The sequence below is a fragment of the Lissotriton vulgaris genome, chromosome 1_1 (genome assembly GCF_964263255.1).
Source record: "Lissotriton vulgaris chromosome 1_1, aLisVul1.2, whole genome shotgun sequence".
NCBI classification, from domain to species: domain Eukaryota; kingdom Metazoa; phylum Chordata; class Amphibia; order Caudata; family Salamandridae; genus Lissotriton; species Lissotriton vulgaris.
In genome coordinates, this window is record NC_141685.1 from 1483019682 (window position 1) to 1483041671 (window position 21990).

Below are 21990 nucleotides of genomic sequence, written 5' to 3' on the forward strand. Positions count from 1 at the left end.
TGAGCCCGAGACCCGTCGAGGCAGGAATTGAACCCTGGTCCCGGCCAGACTACTGCATCAGGGTCTGCCGCTCTAACCATTGAGCCACACTTCTCTACTATAAGGTAAAACTATGCCTCCTCCACAGCTTCAGAAATGTAATTCATGGTCTCAGTATCTGCAAAAAGAACCTAATTCAAATGGGAGAGCTTTGCAATATTAGGTCTTGATTTGCAGTGTGAATGTAAGCCTTGGGAGGGGTGGAGGTGAAGTGGACCTCATCCACCGGATAACAGTGCAAACTGCATAGATTGTAATATGTTCTATTCTGTTTTCTTGTCCCATTGGATTATTATGAGTGGTTTGCAAAACCATTAAAAATGGAACACCCGGAGGAGGAGCTACTCAGCAATCAAGATGGCCGCATAGGCTCCCGGCTCTGTCGACCCCCGCCTGCTGCTTGATGATCCTGCCAGATATCCTGATTTTATGCCCAACCCCCGTGTGGAGGAACTGTTGCTGAATCTGACGGTGCGGTCCCGAGAACTTTATCGCCCAGATTGACGGAGTTGTGTCGTGTTTAAGATATCGGCCTAATCCAGCTTCTAAGCCGGGGCCTCGAGTACTTGCCCAGCTGGGTTGCAGTTGAATAACATCGGCCGTGGGACTCAGATAGGGTCCGGTCTCTTACAGTGGAGGTTATCCTGCCCTGTTTTTGGTGGCGAGTGTCTGGTCTGTTTTATACCGACGGAGTGGTGATAGGCTTCGTCTGTGGCTGTGGGAGGGAGTCCCCGTCCCCGGCGACCCAGTTGCCACATCCCGGGTGTGCTGGGCCGGGGCCCTCGCTCACAGTGCTTTACTGCTGACCGATAATGCACCCTCCGCTGCCGTCCGCTCCGCGCTTGCCTCCTCTCCCGGAGAGACCCGGCTCTCTGAGGAACCCGCCCATGCTTGGAACCGAGCGAATGGAGGCGGAACGGGCGATCTGTGAGCCGTCCTTGAAGACCGTAATGGCCCCCATCGGGGCACTTAGAGACCATTGTCCATTAAATGATCGCTGGTGACATCGAAACTGAGCGACCCAGTCTGGGCTCTATTCTATTGCATGACTCTCAACTAACTGATTCTCCCACGATGCCCGTAGTAAAGGAGGATGGAGACCCCGTGTGCGATAAAGTTTTGATGCCATTGACCTGTTTGCAGAATACTTGCGGAATTGTTTCTCTGGGGGTATCGCTGCATTCACCATCGCAGCCGATTATTGTGGAGCTACCTGGTTCTTCACTCCTTGAGACTACGACTAGCAAAAACCGAAAGTCACTACTGTCCCTTCCCGCCCTTGTGGTTCTTTTACATCTACGGAGGAAAGGATATCTGGACTGCATGACGGTGAGAGAGATCTTACCGGTGGCGGATGCTTGCAGAGACTCAATGTGTTTGATTGGTCTCATATTAATCTTAATTGAACTTCCTACGAACTTTGACTCTCCTGGGGCGGTGATGGTGTTACCGGACAGAGTCCGCATGAAAGATCGGAGGGGTCAAGGATGAGACTGTTGGTCTGGGTCTGATTTCGGGGCTTTAGAGGACTGGGGACTCGCTAACGTAATGCTTGCGGGAGGTTGGGCGGTGTTCAACGTCTCCCCTGTCTGGCTCTGTCTATAATATTTTTCAGTACTTGGTGATCTTCGGACAGGGGTTGTTCGTTTCAGGCGGGGGGAAAGGTGTCCGGGAGTTTGTATGGCATTCTCCTCCTCCTTTCTCCTTCTTTTACTTTTTATAGTTTAGTTAGTCGGGCGAAGTTGGGGTTAGGCGAAAGCCACATGCAGGGGTGCAGGGTGGGGGGATGGGTCTATAGTTTTGTTAGTTAGTTAGTCTTTATGGTTTCATTATCTCACACTTTCCTTTCGCTCTCTCTTTCATAACGTTGTGGTATTATCCTGATCTCGTATGTATTCCAGTGTCTGGTGACCGTACTTCTTTTTCTATCCTGGCGTCAATGGGTGGGCGGGGTCTGGGTGCGGGCGACTGCGTTGGGTTATAGATTGCTTTGTCGCACAACCTGTTTTGTGGTTGCTAGCTCAGGCGTCTTGGTCGTTCCCTTTAAATTGATCTGTGATTATTCTATTTTTGTACCTGCTCACTTTATCATAGTGTTTGAATGTATGGCACCAGATACGTCTGTTTCTTTTTCCTTGCTCTTTAGATTGGGGGGCGGGGGGGTTAAACATAAAATGAAACCTTCGTCTTATTCTGTAACATGTTGTGAGTTCAATACAATGTTTATCCTGATTCGCTGCCGGACCTCAGGGTTGCCGGCTGAAGAGCTGTGTCATTTGATAATATAGTGGGTCTTATTTTTGTGTCGCGCCCGGCCCCTGCGGTTGTTGGCCTGTGCGTGTAATTTTATTGAACTGTACAATAAAGGTTTAAAAAAAAAAAATGGAACACCCTTTCAGGAGAACATTACAACCCCACCTATAACACAGATGATGAGCAAATCATGTTCCCTAAGCAAATACCTATCAAGTCTGTTATCCAATTCAGGAAGGTGTACACACTCAGACGCAAAACCTTGATTCGATAATCCTTTTAAAATTGCAATATTTTGAATGAAGCCTCTTTAAGTACAGCCGGCCAGGCGCCCAATTTGGGCAAAATTTCATAGATGACCGTCTCAGCGATGTCGATTAGGGAGGAGGGGTGTTGCATAGCATGAACCTGTTATCCTGGAATATAAATGGGCTAGGAGGGGAGTTAAAGGTAAAAAGTATAAAGACCCTAGCCCGAGATGCTGAAATAGTAGGGCTGCAGGAAACCTGGCTATGCGGAAATACCCCCGTTTTTGAAGGTTTTGTACAACTACATAATCCAGCAAGAAGGAAAACATTTGGTCGTCCTGCTGGGGGCATTATGACGCTTGTCTCGACTAAGATAGCAAAAAGGGTCACGACTGTAAATGCGACTTGCAAATGGTTACTGGTTAGTGATGTATCGTTGCTGGGCTCGGAAGGGTTGTATGATCACATGATAATTGTAAATGTTTATATGCAATGGGAATCAAATGAAGACTATGAGAGTGAAATGCGATGTTTTGAACATGACCTGGATATACTGTGTGAAATTTTGGAAACTATGCAATAATCTTAATGGGGGATTTCAATCATAAATTGAACCCCTTGAGAAATGATCAATGGTTTAAAGATCTCTTGAGCTCAAATAACATACCTCCAGCATCGTTTCCAAATTGTATAATCTCCAAACAAGACATGAAGTTGGGCAAACTTTTGGGGCAAAAAGGACTGTTTTGCTTAAACGGCAGATGGGAAACAGACTGTCCGGCAAAACAGACCTTTAAGTTTGGTTCCCAACTTTGTCCGATCGATTACGTATTTATGCAAGCGTGGAATTTTGACCTTATCAAGGGGTTTCAGATAACCCCTTGTGACGGTAGTGACCACAATATTTTGCAATTTTCATTAGCATGGGGACCCCCAAGCTCTAGAGAACTGGTGCTCCCTCAACAAGTAGAGTACCCTAAACGGCTGACAACAAGATTAACCGAGCCGTATATGGAAAAGTTGGCAGGATTCCAACATAAAGTGGGTTTGGAAGACGCAAGGACTAAGAAAGTGCCGTGGTTCGAGAAAAAGATAAAAGAAATGGCGCAGTGCCTTAAGGTAGACCTAAAAAGCAGGAACTCATATACCACTACTAAACAATCAAAGCAAGGTAAACAGCCAAGTTGGTTCAATGAGGAGTGTCTTAACAAGAAAAGAAAAATAAGAAGAGAAGAAAGAACCCTGAGGAAAAAATATGATCCAATAAGGCATAAAAATCTAAGTGACATGAGGAAGGATTATAAAATGTTAGTTAGAAACCTGAAGAGGGTATTCAAAGAGAAATGCTGGGCTAACTTGCTGGAAATTATTGAATCTAAAAACTTGCGTAAGTTTTGGAATCTGATAAAGGAAGCATCTGGACAGGCTAACGGGGCTATGCCCTGTGTAGTAAAGGAAGCCGCTTGGGAAGAATATCTAGGTGAGGTATATGGAACATACGCTGAAGAAGGTGGGGATGTTGGTCCTTGGACGGAGGCGGTAGTAGATTTAAAACCTTTGTTTACAACAGAAAAGGTATATTCAATTATAAGAAGTTTAAACCTAACCCGTGCTGCAGGTCCTGATAACCTGCCAGCAATTATTATAAAATCCCAGCAGGATTGGTGGGCGCAATTTTTCTCTTACATGTTTCTGGCTATATTGGAGTCAGGCATGATCCCCGAAAAGTGGAGGGGAGCAGTAATCAGACAGATCCACAAGAAGGGCGATAGAAAAGCGCCCAAAAATTATAGACTCATTAATTTGCTGGATGTCGGGGAAAAGGTATTCTCCAAAATAATTTTGGGCAGTTTGAATGACTGGGCGGAGCGGTGGTCATTCGTGCAGTGGAGCAAGGAGGCTTCAAGAAGGGGCACTCCACGATCGATCACTGCTTCGCATTGTGGGCGGTTGCGAGGAAGTCTGTGGAAAAGCAGGGGAAGTTATGCTGCTGTTTCGTAGACTTCCGCGCAGCATTCAACTTTGTAGACAGGAATTGCCTGTGGGAGTCCCTAAGAAAACTTATTATCCCCGAGGGGCTCTTGAAAATTATCCAGGAGTTACATAAACATAACTGGGCGCAAGTCATTAAAGATGTAGACGGAGCCTTGACTCCTAAAATATTGATTAAGAATGGCCTAAGACAGGGATGTGTGTTAGTCCCCTTATTATTTGCAATATACCTGGCTGATCTCCCATCTATTCTAGAAGTGAGTAGAAGTGCTAGCCCCAAAATGCATGGGAAACATCTGTCCTGTCTGCTGTACGCCGATGATTTGGTAATCTTTGACCAAACAGAAATCGGATTGCAAAGGAAGCTAGCTGCCTTCAATAAATATTGCTTGGCTAAACGCCTGACGGTAAATATGGATAAAACTAAAATTCTATGTTTTGGGAACAAAACCCTGAATTTTAATTGGTATCTGGGAACTACTAAACTAGAAAGTGTGAACGAATACAGATACCTCGGTATTTGGTTTGAAATGTCTTTAAAATGGGATATCCATTTAGTAGCCCAGACTGCCAAAGCCCATACATCAGGATGCGGGCTAAGGAAATTTAGCCAAGTTTATGGGGATATGTCACATAGACCATTACTGAAAGCCTATAAGGCAATGATACCCCCAAAAGTGCAGTATGGAGCCGAAGTTCTATATTTGAGCGGGAAGAATAATTGGGACATTGAGGAGGGGAAATGTGTAAAACCGTTGATGTCACTACCCGGCTCCTCCATGATTCAGGCAATCCGCTTGGAATTAGGTGTGACCTCATGGAACATACAGGTACAAGTGGCCCTTTTAAGATTTTGGAAAAGATTGGGATCCGAGGAAGTCACAAAAGTGTCACAATGGTGTAAAGAGGAGATCTTGCACAGTGAATTAAATTGGGCCAGCAGGATCAGAATGAAATTGTGTGCACTGTGTAAAAACTTAAATGTAAAATTTGACCAGGTGACACTGTCGGTTGAAGCCTCAAATGAGGAGCTTATAACAGCAGGAAGAGAAATATCCAGGCAAAATGATATGATATATTTGAAAAAGAAAGTGTAAGTCCATTATATGATAAATAGCTGGGAGAATGATACATGGTATCCCTATTTGGATACACTACCTAATGCTGGATTAAGAGTTGAGGTGCTCCGATGGAGAATAGGGATTAACTGTTGGGTTTCTCTGAGAAACAGAAAAGCAGAATTGGTACAACCGGATGGTAAATGCCGCTGTGGATTAGGTACCAAATGTGATAATCTACATATCTTACTAGACTGTCAAAAATGGGTGTCACAGCGGAAACTGTTTTTGCGACCCTTGTTTTTAAAATATGGTATAACTGAGCACCTCTTAGCAATTAACCTACTTACCGACATGCCAAATCTTGATATAGCAATCGCCATGGCAAAATATATGAAGGCGGTAAAAAGGACTCTGTTGGATCCAAATATAGTTGGATAGAAATTGGCATAAAGTACTAGTAGGTCACGCTCTAGAAAATTGTGTCTAGGGTGGAACGCTATCCCTAAGTTAAAGCTTCACTGTATTGCTGTTTACAATATGGGGTGTAGTGCTGTATGAAAATTTGTCTCTTTTAAAGTATTTGCGGAATTTTTTATACATGTTTTTAAACTATTTATTGTAACATGTATTCTGTTTGGAGACCAATGGTCTAATAAACATACTTTTACTACTTTTACTACTACTACGTCTGTTTCTTTTTCCTTGCTCTTTAGATTGGGGGGGGGGGGGGGGTTAAACATAAAATGAAACCTTCGTCTTATCCTGTAACATGTTGTGAGTTCAATACAATGTTTATCCTGATTCGCTGCCGGACCTCAGGGTTGTCGGTTGAGCTGTGTCATTTGATAATATAGTGGGTCTTATTTTTGTGTCGCGCCCGGCCCCTGCGGTTGTTGACCCGTGCGTGTAATTTTATTGAACTGTACAATAAAGGTTTAAAAAAAAAAAACATTGAACACCCTTTCAGGAGAACATTACAACCCCACCTATAACACAGATGATGAGCAAATCATGTTCCCTAAGCAAATACCTATCAAGTCTGTTATCCAATTCAGGAAGGTGTACACGCTCAGACGCAAAACCTTGATTCGATAATCCTTGTGTTTAAAATTGCAATATTTTGAATGAAGCCTCTTTAAGAGTCCATTATAACTATGTCTTTCAATATCAACGAGAAAACCTCCAAGGAGCACAATGTTTTTTACTGTTCACCACTATATTCAATCTGTTGTGGTTTACACTTCTTTTGATCAATCTCCTTCCTTTAGTGCTCCCTCTGCAAGGGAAAATATAAGAAGGCTTAAATACGAACCAATAGTAGTTTGGGACTCTAGTCCCCTAGCAGCCCAATCCTATTCTGGTTATGATACAACATGTATGTAAGATGAACTATATAAAAAATAAGCAGAACTGTTTTGGCAGCATTCCATAGATGAAGCTTGTATTATGTAGGTGATTCAGAGTACACTATCACTTTATTATAGAGGTATGTTGATGGGCATGGTTCATTGTTGACAGTTTAGCATAGGCTTATAAACGAGTTTACCCTATTTAATTGTGTGAATGCCTAATTGTGAAATATATACTTGAAATTGTCTGAGAATTTTCTTTAATTATGTTTATATTTCTAGATTGACTTTACAGCTGCAAGGCACAAGATCAATGATAAAATCGTAGTAAATTTATTGCAAAAATGCCGTCCCTACGTAGTTCGTTTGAATCTTCGAGGCTGTTCTGTTTTACGTTGGTCAAGCTTCAAAAGCATTAGTAAGTTCCCTACTTATCAAATGGCTTCTTTTCAATTATATTCTTCTCCTTTTTTATGGATTCCTCTTTATTTAATATTGTAGGTTAAAATAATATGAAAAGTATTTGGAAACATGTATTCATTATTATTCACAAGAGAATTTTCTGCATTTGTTGTGGCAGATATTTTGCCATTATTCCATTTGTTTGTGTAAATATACATTACTAATAATGAAAACACAAGAATGTATTTTCTAAATTAGAAATGTTGATGTTGATGTGAAAATGCAGTGATCTGTTATGCTCCCCAAAATAAAATGAATTAAGCATGATATCTATATGCACAAGCCTTCTACAGTTTATTGATGATACTCAAGTATTCATTTTCTTTTATCATTTAACAAAATTCATAGCGTATTCATAGATATTTTTCAAGAAGTAGATGTTGTTCTGTTGGTGAGAGAATGCTGTGTATCCATTCTTAAATATAAGGATTTTAAATGTTGTATGATCCTTAGACATGTCTACGCATCCTTTGTCTATGGGCACTTAGCATTCTTTACATTTTCTAATATAATTATAATTTTCACTGAACAGCGCAGAGCAGTACAGTTTTAAGATAATTAGACGGTCAATTGCTTTAGCCTATTTGAATCAGGCTTTTTTTCTTTTGCCTTACTCCCTTTTCAGAGCCTAACCTTTTGGGTATATTTAGTGCAATATTTAGGATGCACAGTAACGAAATGGTTACTTACCAGAAGGAGTTGTTTTGCAGCTTGAAGAGTTTTCTGGATACACATGCTGGGCATCATTCCACCATCTAGTGTTTGGGTCCGGAATAGTATTTGTTTTCTAATTTTTTTCTCTGTTTTGTGCATTGTCGACCACCATTTGGTGCCAGGTACTTCCCCTGTGTGATGTGAGACGGTGCCCTATTGGTTGTTGTACTTGTTGTTCTTGGTAGCCATCTTCAGATTCTTTTTTCCTGTTTGTGCTTTAGTGCATAATCCTTTAGATGGTTCTTCCTGATAATTTTGTATCCAAAGATATATATATATATATATATATATATATATATATATATTAGGTGTTGCTGGTTGCTGAAAATAAAGCCTACAATCGACTTTAAAACCAGTGTGGTGTAATTTGAAAAACACACGGGAGTGCACGAGGAACCAACTTCTCTGGAAGGAGAAAAGCTGTATTTATATTAATCGCGGCGGGTCCTGCCGCGCCTCGCGTGCACCGCCCCAGAGCACCCGGCAGCCTCGAACTTGGACCAGATGGAATGAATATATATATAAGGAAACCCCTTCGAAACGCGTCAGGCGATGAAGAATGGAATAACTGAAACCGACATCGTGTGGCAGTGGACGTTTGTACCTGTTTAAAGCCTTTTCAAGGAACACTGGTTTTGGGTGCTGCTTTTTGCGAGGGCAAGTTGGAGCGTTGATATATATATATATATATATATATATATATATATATATATATATATATATATATAGATTTGTCACAAACGTAACAGACAGTGTGCTCCATTTCCATAAGCAGGATCGGGCTGTATTTTCAGCTCCTTAAACAAAACGTGACTGTGTATTTTACCAAATTACTATGCTATCGAGTGACGCACTCAAAACGAGGGAAGCAACTGCTGAGGCACGATTTGAAAGCCTCTCAACTAACATTGCTAAAACCAATGCGGCAACACCAACTACAGCCAACAATGATGCTAAGACTCTGCTGAAGAGTCTGGAAAAGCTACTGAGAAGTGAACTCGCCAAATGGTGGGAGAAGAAATCCTTAGAAAAATACCGGGATGCTAACAGGGTTCCCAGGGGCTTAAGAATCCTCACAGTACCAACTTATGAAAATCCTGACCCTCAGATGCTACAGGAATGGGCAGACAACAGCTTGCAAAGCTCTATGAATATGGTGAATATTCTAATAAAGTATGCTGAATCTGACCGCGACAAACTGCTAGTCGAAATTGATAAAACACTCGCACTGTTGGAGGCCACTGGTGAAACGGATTTCATCGCTAAAAGCAAAGCGGAGATCGACATCCGTACTAAGAAATTGGAAGACAGCATAATAGAGCGCAAGGTAACCAAATTTGCAAGAGACAAGAACGACTACGCCACTGGAAGGATTTTTACCTTCTCAAGGAAATATGACAATTTGAAGCGCAAAGCACTATCCAAAAGTGGCAAAATACCAAGCAGCAAAACGGCCACAACCAACCAAAGCTCTGGCGTTCCAATTGATAACAGTGACACCATATCAATCAACTCCTTAACCTCAAACAGTGAAGACGAGGGTACCTCTACATCTGCAGCCCTAGACCCAGACATCAATTACACCGTAGTGGAGGAATTGGGTTTTGTAAACGAGGACCGGCGCTACTCCCTGCGCTCCCGGAATCCTCCAATCCAAGCCGGCAATCAGCCAGCCAGCGCAGGCGCTCAAGGCGGAAGCACCACAAAAAGAAATACCTCGCAGGCAAAAACAAACAAGAACTGGCGCAGATAATTGGTACTGTTGATAATACCGTCATTAACCTATCTGATACCATCCTTACTAAGGCAGAGGAACAGCTTCTGTCCCTTGGTCTCTCTTATTGCCCTCCCAACAAATTCTCCTATAATCAAACAAGGATCGATCTATACAAGTTTGTCAGAAAAATCAAACTCATCAAGTATTTCAAATTGGAGGCCAAACGCAAACAAAGTGGGGTTGTAGCTAATCCTTCTAACATGGAAACTAACCTCCAAGTCAACGACAATGCTGGTTTACAAGACCTGTACGACCTCGCATTTGAAGGCACTTCACAAACTACGCCCACTGTCAGTCAAGTGTTTAATGTCAACAGGTCAGCTACTACGTCCTTCAGACCCAAGTCAACTTTCTTTCCTCTGATGCCCCGTGATGCAGTGGATATTTTCAGCGACCGTGTCATTATCGAACTAAAGGCTCTCAACAGGTCCATCATGACACAACGGAAGCAACTCAAGTACAATGACCGGCAGTACAACCTACTCATAAACAAATTACAGTCCGATAACAATGTCGTCATAAAAAGTGCTGACAAGGGGGGCAACACTGTTCTCTGGAAAACCTCGGACTACATCCTGGAAGCTGAAAGACACTTGTCTGATACCACTTGCTACACCCTCTCATCACAGTTTGCGATGGTCCAGAATCAAAACCTGATACGCAAACAGTTAACCTCATGGAAAAGACTGAGTCTTCTAACTAAGGATGAGTGCAACTTCCTCTCCAAGGATCATCCTGTGACTCCGCACTTGTACTTTCTTCCCAAAGTACACAAACTTGTTACCCCTACACCAGGTCGACCCATAATATCAGCTATTGGGAGTATGACGGAAAATATCTCCAAATACGTTGATTTCTTTCTCCAGCCCCATGTGGCGAATCTTCCTTCCTTCCTCAAAGATACCACTGACTTTTTGACCAAGATTGGGGATATTGTGTGGTGCAATGACTATTTGTTTTTGATTCTTGATATCGAATCCCTTTATACTTCTATAAACCATCAGCATGGTGTGAATGCATGTCAACATTTTTTAAACTCACGTGCCATTTGTTTCAGAGAACACAATTCCATGTTAATTGCTATGATCAAATTGTGCCTGACCTCCAACTATTTCCGCTTCAAGAATAACATCTACCAGCAATTACGCGGTGTGGCTATGGGCTCGTGTTTCTCTCCCAGCTACTCATGTTTGCATGTTGGTTGGTGGGAGGAGCACGAGCTCAGGGTCACACATGCGCACTGGTCGCCTTGTATCGCACATTACTGGCGCTACATAGATGACATCTGTATCATCTGGAAGGGCACTCAAGACCAAGCCCTCTCATTTGTATCAGATTGCAACAACAATAGCCTGAACCTGAAATTTACTGCTAACCTCAGCAGTACTGAAGCTGAATTTTTGGATGTACAACTGTTCATCAGGGACAATACCCTCATGTCCAGACTGCATCGAAAAAGTACGGCGGGAAATTCCATCCTGCACGCACAAAGCTCTCATCCTGCCCATACTATCCGCAGTATCCCTTTTGGCGAATTCATTCGCATTCGCAGAGTCTGCAGTGACCCTGATTCGACTGCTACTTGCCTTGAGGAATCTAAACAACGTTTTCTGCAAAGGGGTTACTCAAGGGCCATACTTGATCAAGCTTTGGCTAAAGCTTCATCACTGGATAGGGCCACCTTACTCAAGCCCAGAGAACATTGTACCACTAGCAGTAATGATAACCAGGATGATTCCCATGCACTGTCAGGCTTATAACTACATTTAGCACACATGAGCGTAAGATCAGACGCATCATAGGTACTGAATGGCCTATAATTTTGACTGACCCAGTCCTCGGTCCACTATTAAATGATACTCCCACCATTACCTTCCGACGTGCACCATCCATGCGCGATGCACTCGATAGAATTGCACCTGAAAATCCTCCTAAACCCAACAAAACCACCAAAATGGGCTTTTTTAAATGCACCTCCTGCCGTGCTTGCAATTTTGCTACTAATGCTATCCATTATGTGACTGCTTTTTGTGACACTCCTATTCCCATCAAGGAACACCTCACTTGCAGATCAGAGTTTGTGGTCTACAAACTAAAGTGCACATGCAACCTAGAATACTTTGGCAGCACCAAACTGCCAGTGCATCAGAGAATTTTGCAGCACATAAGGGCCATTGTGAATAGCGACAGCAACTATCCAGTTGCTCGACACTTTGGGGTGGTCCACAACAAGAAGCTTAAAGACCTCCAATACACGGTTCTCTGTTCAGTGCCTCCACCCAGCCGGGGAGGTGACCGTGAAAAAAATGCTCAGGCAGCGTGAAACCCAACTGATTTTGTCCCTCGACACCAAAGCCCCTAACGGTCTTAACTTGACTGAAGATTTGAAAAGCTTCTTATAATGCTTCCTTCTTCTCTAGTTCGGCGGTCTGGTCTCAGTAGTTCTATTCCATGCTCCAGTCTTTTCCTCTCTCTCGCTCAGTTCAGGCTTATTGTTTGACTGCTGGCTCATTTGCCACATGCAAAGCATGGCGTAACCTTCAAATCATGACTCTTGTTATATCTTTAACTTGAATAGGATTTGTTGCCATGTTTTCTACTATTTTTCTTGTGCTGCCGCTATCTTATTCTTTTTCTGTTCCGTTACTTTCCCTCTCCTCTCACTTTTAATTTTTCACATCTGTGGTTGGGCTCTCAAATCTTTTTTTTACTCTTTTTTACGTTACTTTTTAGCACTTTGTATTCTCCTCCTTTACCCTTATTTGAGCTCACATGTCTCTCTCAGCTTGCTATGTTACGCCACGCTTATTTTCACTCGTATGCTCTGTGATATATTTCCTCTGTTCTAATTACCAAGATGTGCAGATATTTGACTCAGGCACTACGCCGTAATTGTTTTCAGCGCGCTTTTTGACCCTTTGGTTTGCTATTTTTGTTTCCATGTAATTACAATTTTTGGCACTTTGTCGTGACTTCCCATGTTACTTTACATGCTACTCAACCGCAACCTTCTTTAATTATGCAGCGCTGTTTTACTCCTGATTTGCTTGACACTTCCCAGATTTGTTCTCTTATCACATTGCATTGTGTTATCTTTAATATGTAATTTCCCATGTGGTACATGCTGTTTCTCATGTGTGCTATACATGTTGGATAATGTAGACACTGTTGCTTTATTTACTTTCCTGTTTTTTTATTTTTTGGGCGTTTTTTCTCCCCAATCAAGCCCCTCCCACTTGTTGTATATATATCCCCACTTTTATGAGTGCCTTTGTGTGATCAAGCTCCCTAGTGGAGTGAAACGCGTTACCTCTTAATAAATGTTTTGAACCTGCTACTCACTCGAGTTGGATTATTGGAGAGCTTCATTTGCCTGTCTGCTGTGGCGCTGCGAGGTCTGCACCCTGCTGCTGCCTGTCATCCATTGACAGGCGGGGATTTCTTCACATATATATATATATATATATATATATATATATATATATATATATATATATATATCTCCAACACTTGCAGGAAACCCCTTCCCTTTGAAGAAGGCCATAGGAAGAATCTGACATCATCACATTGTTAAATGGCAGCATGCAAGCAGGCGACATGGAAGAGCACACATCAAGGAATCCTTACGCCAGACGCGTTTCGGGAGTCTCTGCCTCCCTTCTTCTGTGGCGTGCTGTTCGAAGACAAATGAAAGCGCTGTTGCACTGTGCACCCTTAAATTGAAACACCTGCCGAGGTGGGCGTTGAATGGAAGAAAGATCCCTTCGACGGTTGCTTCGAGACAGCAGGGTCTCTCCCATCAACGCCCATGCCTCAGGCCTCTGCATCTTCCTTGAGATCTCGAAGACCACCTTCTCCAGCACCATCTCACCATTCTCAGGAGGCGAACACCACGGATGAGGATAGAGAGGAAGGAGAGGTGGTTGACAAATCTGTTCTGTCGGAGTGGGATGAGTACCAAATTCAGACGCCATCACCTTCTGATCCAGCTACGGCTAACTCTCCTACAGTAGACATCAGAGGTTTCCATCTCCTGATGGAGAGAGCTACAAAGAGATTTCTGATTCCGATGGAAACAAAGAAAGACGATTGCTTTCTTTATGATCAACCACAAAGGCAAGGGAAAACTATTTCCATCATTGATTTCATCTGGAAGGAAGGATTAAAGATTATGGCAACACCCAATTCTCTTCCTGCTGTCTTGCCCCGGTTGGACAAGAAGTATAAGGCACTGGACAACTCTCCTACTTGCCTTATAGGACAACCTAAAGCAGATTCGGTCATCGCCCAAGTGGCACAAAGACGGGCCTGGAACCACTCTTCTCCTATATCTGCTCCACCAGATAGAGATGGCAGGCGACTAGATTCCATCGGGGAAAAAAGTCTCAACGATGGCGGCAGCAACTGTACGTGCCGCGCACTCTCTAGCAATATTAGGGAGATATGACATCCAAATGTGGTCTGATATCTCCCCCTACGTTGAAATGCTACCAGAACCTGCGAAATCCGAGGCAAGGCAAATTTTGCGAGAAGGAAAAGTTACTTCTGCAGAAATGATCGACGCAGCAGTAGATGTGGTGTCTACAGGATTCAGGTAGCTTGCGGATGCAGCAGTGCTAAGAAGGCAGGGATGGCTAAAATCCACATCATTTCACCAAGAAGTCCAAACAAAAATAATTGACATGCCATTTGATGGCGAGTTTCTTTTTGGCCAGCATGTTGACGAGGCCCTTCAGGCTATCAAGAAGGACATGGAGACGGCAAGATCTTTGGGTGGCCTTCAGTTTCGTAAGTCGTCCTTTCGAGGTGCTAAAGGGTGTGGATCCTTTTCCAACAGAGGAAGCTACAATCAGCAGAGGTCATACCAAACCTTTCAAACTAATCGGAGATACCAGCCCTACAAGCAACAGTTACAGACGGACAGCGTGGTAACTCATACACGCAGTCAAGAAGAAAGCCTTCCTACCGTGGATGAGATTCCATCAAGAAGCAATGAGACTCGCCTCCTGCCACCATCTCTGCCCTCCCCCCAGTCAAAGGTTGAGGGAAAAAGATCCCAATTCTACTCAAACTGGTCCGCAATTACTACAGACAAGTGGGTCCTGGATATAGTGGCCAGAGGCCACAATTTGGAATTCATCAAGATCCCTCCAAACTCTCCTCCCAAAGGCCCACCTCCAGCTCATATCAAGGAGTTGTTTACCCAAATAAATTTGATGATACGGAAGGGAGCGATGGAAAGGTCCCTGGTTTGCAAAGAGGAACCGGTTTTTACTCAAGATTTTTCCTCATACGGAAAAAATCCGGAGAATGGTGCCCCATCCTTGACCTGTGCGCCCTCAACAAATACCTGAAAAAGTTGTCCTTCCGGATGTTAACACTTCAAGAAATCCTCCAGCTTCTTTCGGTAGGGGATCACATGTCCACCCTCAACCTTCAGGATGCTTATTTTCATGTGCCGATCCTCCCCAGACACAGAAAATTCTTACGATTCAGATTGGCTGGGCTGGCAGGGATTTTCAGTTCAGAGTACTTCCCTTTGGACTTCGGTCAGCACCCCGTGTTTTCACAAAAGTTCTAGCTCCGGTGGCAGCACACCTTCGCTTAGAGGGCATTCAAATCTTCTCATACTTGGACGATTGCCTTATCAAGGCGAGTTCTTTTGCAAGGGCAAACGCACACGTTCAAAGATGTCTATCGCTATTCCATTCTCTGGGCCTCTCCATCAACTTTGAGAAATCTCATCTCATTCCGTCGCAAAGAAAGACCTTCTTGAGAGCCAAGCTGGACAGCCAACTCACTCAGGCTTTCGTCTCAAAAGAGAGACAACACAAGATCTGCAAGATAGCTCGTCTATTGCAAGAAAAAGAGTACGTTTCAGTTTGGTTGTTCAAATCTTTCCTGGGGATGATTTCATCCTGCATCCCTCTGATACCCAACTACCGTCTCAGAATGAGACCTTTACAAGAAGAACTCAACCTCCAATGGTTGCAGGTTTTGGGGTCGTTCGACGACGTCATTCTCATAACTCCTCGGATGCGAGAAGCCTATGCTGACGACACCCAGCTGATCCTCTCCCTGACCAACGACCCCGCCGCCGCCAGAGCCGACCTTCACGAAGGGATGAAAAACGTAGCCGAGTGGATGACGACCAGCCGCCTGAAACTGAACTCAGACAAGACGGAAGTCCTCATCCTGGGCTCCTCGCCCTCCGCCTGGGACGACTCCTGGTGGCCCCCCGCCCTGGGCACCGCACCCAAACCGACAGACCACGCACGCACCCTGGGCTTCATCCTGGACTCCTCCCTCTCCATGACCAGACAAGTCAACGCCGTCTCCTCGTCGTGCTTCAACATCCTGCGCATGCTACGGAAGATCTTCCGGTGGATCCCCACCGAGACCAGGAAGACGGTCACCCAGGCCCTCGTCACCAGCCGACTGGACTACGGCAATGCCCTCTACGCCGGAACCACCGCCAAGCTCTAGAAGAGACTCCAGCAGATCCAGAACACCTCAGCCAGACTCATCCTCGACATCCCACGACACAGCCACATCTCCGGACATCTGAGAAACCTGCATTGGCTCCCCGTCAACAAAAGAATCACCTTCCGTCTCTTCACCCACGCACACAAAGCCCTACACGATCAAGGCCCGAGCTACCTCAACAACCGCATCAACTTCTACGCTCCCGAGCGCCATCTCCGATCAGCCAGTCACGCCCTCGCCGCCGTCCCCCGCATCCGAAGATCGACAACAGGAGGAAGGTCCTTCTCCTACCTGGCCGCCAAGACCTGGAACTCCCTCCCGACCGACCTGCGCCTGACCCAAGACCACCTCTCCTTCAGGAAGAAGCTCAAGACCTGGCTGTTCGAGCAGTAGCAGAACCCCCCCCCCCCCCAAGCGCCTTGAGACCCTCCGGGTAAGTAGTGCGCTCTACAAATGTCTTGATTGATTGATTGGTGGACTCGAATGAAGAATCTGCAGGAAGGATGTGCATTTTCTGGCAGAAGTACCAAGTTTCACCATCACCACGCATGCTTCGCTCGAAGGATGGGAGCACACCTTCAGGGAATGACGGTCAACAGAAAGTGGAATGTGCAGCAAGAGAAGTGGCACATCAACCTCCTAGAGCTGCGAGCCGTTTTCTTGGCCTTGGAGTCCTTTAGAACAGTCATCCAAGGGGCTCCAGTACTAATTCCAACAGACACCACAACAAGCATGCATTACTTGAACAAACAGAGCGGTACAAAGTCGGCCCAGCTCTCTCAACAATCCCAGGAGATCTGGAACTGGGCACTGAGTCACAAGATCAACATTTCAGCTGTCCATTTTCCGGGGATCTCCAATGCTCTAGCGGATTCCCTCAGTAGATCTTCAATATTCAATCACGAATGGGAGATCCATCAACCAATGTTGGACCCAGTTTTCCAGGAGTGGGGCCATCCCGTTCTGGACCTGTTTGCGACAAGCCAGAACTGCAAATGCCCCCACTTCGCAAGCTGGCTTCCCCACAAGGACTCATGCGGGAATGCGCTTTCAATGAACTGGTCTCCGATATATGCCTCCGCCTTTCCGCCGAATCTGTTGGTACCCAGAGTCATCCGCAGGATGAAGAAACAGCCTTGTCGCCTCATCCTCATTGCTCCCAGATGGCCTCGCCAATACTGGTTCACCGAACTTCTCCTCCTTTCGGAGTGCGATCCAATTCAGTTTCCACCAATACCGAACCTTCTGTCCATTCAGGAGGGTCAAATCTGTCACCCTGACCCAGCATCCTTGAGATTAGCAGCTTGGCTCCTCAACACCTTGAGTTCGCACACTTAGATATCCCGGCGGACTGTCAAGAAGTTTTAGCCAATGCTAGAGCACCTGCCACGATTAAGACATACAAACTCAAATGGAAAAGATTTTGCACCTGGTGTCACTCTGCCAATTTGCATCCAATTCATGCCAAACCATCTTACCGTTCTTTCTTCAATTGGCAAAATCAGGTTTATCTCATTCCACGTTGAAGGTGATTTTGGCAGCTATCTCAAGGTTCCATCAGGATGGTTCTAACTCTCTCTACTCTACTAGAGTTATTCAGAAATTCTTTAAAGGACTATTTCGAATGTTTCCCCCTATTTGGCGTCCACCTCCATCCTGGCATTTGAATGTGGTGCTCGCACAACTCATGCAACACCCATTTGAGCCTATTCATAAAGTGGATCTTAAGTTCCTTTCTTGGAAGGTATCTCTGCTGTTGGCGCTGACATCAGCTAGTAGGGTCAGCGACATTCAAGCATTCACGGTTAAGTCACCTTTTCTACAGTTCACTTCCAATTCAGTGGTGCTTCGTACCAATCCCAGCTTCATTCCTAAGGTACCTACGGATTTTCACCTTAATGAACTGATAATTTTGAAGGCTTTCTTTCCAAATCCTCAAAGAGCTGCAGAAAGAGCCTAACATTCCCTTGATATCAGGAGGTGTCTCAAGTTCTATCTTCAACGAACTGCAACAATTCGTAAATCAGATCAGCTATTTGTAGCATATGGAAAATTACGTCGAGGTTACTCTGTATCCAAGCAAACCATAGCTCGCTGGATGTCTGCGGCGATTAGTCTGTGTCATAAGCAGGCGGGAAGGTCTTTGCAGACAACCCTGAGAGCGCATTCCACAAGAGCAATCTCATCTACTGCGCTCTTTGCTGGTGCGCCTCTTCATCAGATCTGCAGAGCGGCAACCTGGTCCAGCAGACACACCTTTACCAAACATTACTCTTGGGACGCTTCAAGTGATGCAGATACGTCAGTGGGACGAGCTGTTCTCCGAAATCTTTTTAAATAAGGTGAGTCTCTGTTCTCCCTCCTCCACTATGCTCTTTTAGACGCTTACTTACATGCTGTTTATATATCCTAATCTATGATGCATATGTAAGCACTAATGTATTCATATACCTGTATGATATTATTCATACTTCTTTATTATATATGTATATACATATATATACATATATATATATATATATATATATATATATATATATATATGAGACAATCCCTGCTTACTCTCGCCTGGAGCCCAATCCTGGATACCGCAGCGCAGAAGAAGAGAGGAGACCCAAGTGCAGGTGAGCAGTGTATTTTATTTCGTCGGGAAGACGGCACACCTCAGCATGACGTTTCGGCCTTCACAGAGGCCTTGATCACATGACGCATGCTAGGGAGGAGGCAACTTTTAAAGTGCTAATGCTGGTTTTAGTGTAAACTCATTGGTGGAACATGGTCACATGTAAAATGATTTGTATCATAGACATAGACAACATTGCTATGCAAAGCTCATCACGGGATAATCCCTGATTCCAGCCTATATCGCAATGTGCAAACAACAGTAAATAAAGTGCAAATGCCATATTATCGTTGTTAGCAATACACTTAAAAAATCACTGGATAATCCAAATTTAAGAATTCAAAATGCAGTGCAAAATAGGCAAAGTGCAACATGTCTATAAAGTGCAAATAGTGTCTTGTAAACAATTGTCATCGCTGTAAATAACAGAAATATACTTGATTTACAATATCATGTTAAAATCAGGTGTAGAAAAATAGACTATAAGTTATTCATATATAAATATATGCATAAAAACACGAATGTACAAGCATATTGCAAATAAATATATATACACCAGACATACACTATTTACACAGGATGAGACCTCAGGTGACCTTGAAACATAGCTGCATAAATGCATTTTAAGCCTTTACACCGAGATCGCAGCATCCTGATTATATTATACGCACAAGCCAATCATGTGTCTATGTACTGCTAGAGGGTTGGGAGGAGAGGAGATGTTGACCAACCACTAGGTTTGGAGAACATCGCAACCCCACCTCCCATACCTCCATACTAAGACAAGTGACCATCAATTGAACAACACCATTCCAGTAATAAACATAAAAGTGAAAAGTGAAGAAAAAAGTTTTTGTGTGCATTTTTTTTAGATTTTTATAAAGTTTTTTATCTATGGATCTTCTTGTTTTCTATGCAATCATGCTTTATCATTATCGATGTTGTGCTTAGCATTTGATACATCTTCATGCAGCCTAAGCCTAGGCTGCACTGCACACTGAAACCATCCGCAGAAGTAGACATGTACTGGTCAATGGATAAAAATTATCAACTAACCACTTCCAGTTGGATAACTTGACAGAAAATCTAGGTGGATGAATTGATACTGGATGGGACAGAACCTCAGGTAACACTTCTGTTGGTAATTCAGAGACAAGTGTAAAAATCTTCTGTGGAATTTAATCCCCCCGGGGCTCGACTGTCCATTTCCAGTATGTACCTAGTCTCCAATTTTCTAAGGGCACCATCCCTGTCACCTCCTCTTCTTAAAGGGCCCACACAGTCTACAGCATAGTAACGTAGAAGGGTGATATCATTGTTGTGGTGCTCTTTGAAATGGCGGGCCACCGGGTATGCCGGGTCGTTGGTGTTAATGGCCCTTATGTGCTGGAGTATCCTCTTGTGCACCTGCAGCTTGGTACTCCCCACATACCGCAGGGCACACGGACACTCCAGCACATAAACCACATATTCACTCTTGCAAGTCAGTTGTTTTTTGATCTTGCGCGCACTGGGGGTAAATGGTACTGCATATTCAGTTTTGTTTAGCCCATGCTGGCATGCCTTGCAGGAAGAGCACTTCCTGAAGCCTTTGCTCTTATCCAGCCAATTCTTTCGTGACGAAACCTCTGGGCTGGATTTAACTAAGGCATTTTGCATGGAGTATGCTCTCCTATAGGTGATTGAAGGCGTAGTTGGAATTTTGTCACCTATAACGGGATCACATTTAATCAAGCCCCAGTGTTTAGAGATGATTTTGCCAAGCGCCCCATGCTGCCTATTGTAAGCCCAGATCAATCTCACTTTTTGATCCTGGGAAGTAGTAGGCGCAACCGAGACCTTGCGTTGCAAGGCTTCACTACGTGACAGGGCATTTGCCTTAGTTATGGCCTTATCAACCACTGCAGCCTTGTACCCTCTTGCCAAAAATCTAGACCTACTGGCTTGCTGAGCTAGATGGCATTGAGCTTCAGTACTGCTTAATCGTCTAATACGCAGCATCTCGCCATACGGGATACTGCGTATGAGATGAGCAGGATGATGACTGCTGGCATGGAGTATTGTATTTCCCGCCGTTGGCTTTCGGTACAACCTGGTTTCAAGTTTGTCTCCTCCTGGTGAAACTGTCATGTCTAAAAAATGTACCTGGTCTCTACTGATTGTCGAGGTAAACTTCAAGTTGTAATCATTGCAGTTTAACATGTCAACAAATTGCTCAGCTTCTAGACGAGTGCCCTTCCAGACTAGGAACACATCGTCTATATAACGATACCATCGTGTAATAGACCGCCTAACAATGTCGGAGTGTTCGCCAAAGAGGACCTGTCTCTCCCAGTAGCCCATGTGGAGACAGGCATAACTGGGAGAGAAACAGGCCCCCATGGCTACACCCCTGACTTGCTGGTAGTATCTGTTGTTAAACATAAAGAAATTATGGTGTAAACAGAATGAAATCATAGAAAGTAACATACGGTTATGGTCAGCCATGATGATTGGTCTCAAACCTAAATAGAATTCTATGGCTCGTAGTCCGTCTTGATGGTTGATGCTCGTATATAAAGACGTGACGTCTAATGTAATGAAGGAAAAAAGAGAAGATGCCCACACCTCAAAATAGTACACAATTATTCGAAAAAGGCACGTGTAACTGAATTGCACATGTGGAGGTACATTTATTTATACCAATTACTACTATTTTTTGAAATTTTTGGCAAAATGTTTTTTTCAAAAGCAGAAAAAGGGGAAGAACCCACACAATCAACACAATGGTTATACAAATACAAACAATAATTATACACAATGACAATTGATGAGATACATAAGAACACAGAGGGAATATTAACACATTTAGAAATTCATGGTTAAATATGAATGCCTGTTTTGAAACCACCAAAGCGAAGTGAAAAAGGGGGCAAGAGCTTGCACAATGTCCATTAGCATAGATACAATTAATGTATTACTGTACTCTTGCGAAATGCCGACGCGT

At 43.9% G+C, this 21990-nt stretch overlaps 1 protein-coding gene across 1 annotated transcript in view; it reads left to right on the forward strand.

Annotated features, from left to right (window-relative positions):
- FBXL13 (F-box and leucine rich repeat protein 13) overlaps window positions 1-21990 on the forward strand; it is a 1406730-nt gene that overhangs the window by 343807 nt on the left and 1040933 nt on the right. The window contains exon 9 of the mRNA XM_086967348.1: window positions 7225-7360. Coding sequence (XP_086823474.1) covers window positions 7225-7360 — 136 coding nt within the window. The remainder of the gene's footprint in view (window positions 1-7224; window positions 7361-21990) is intronic.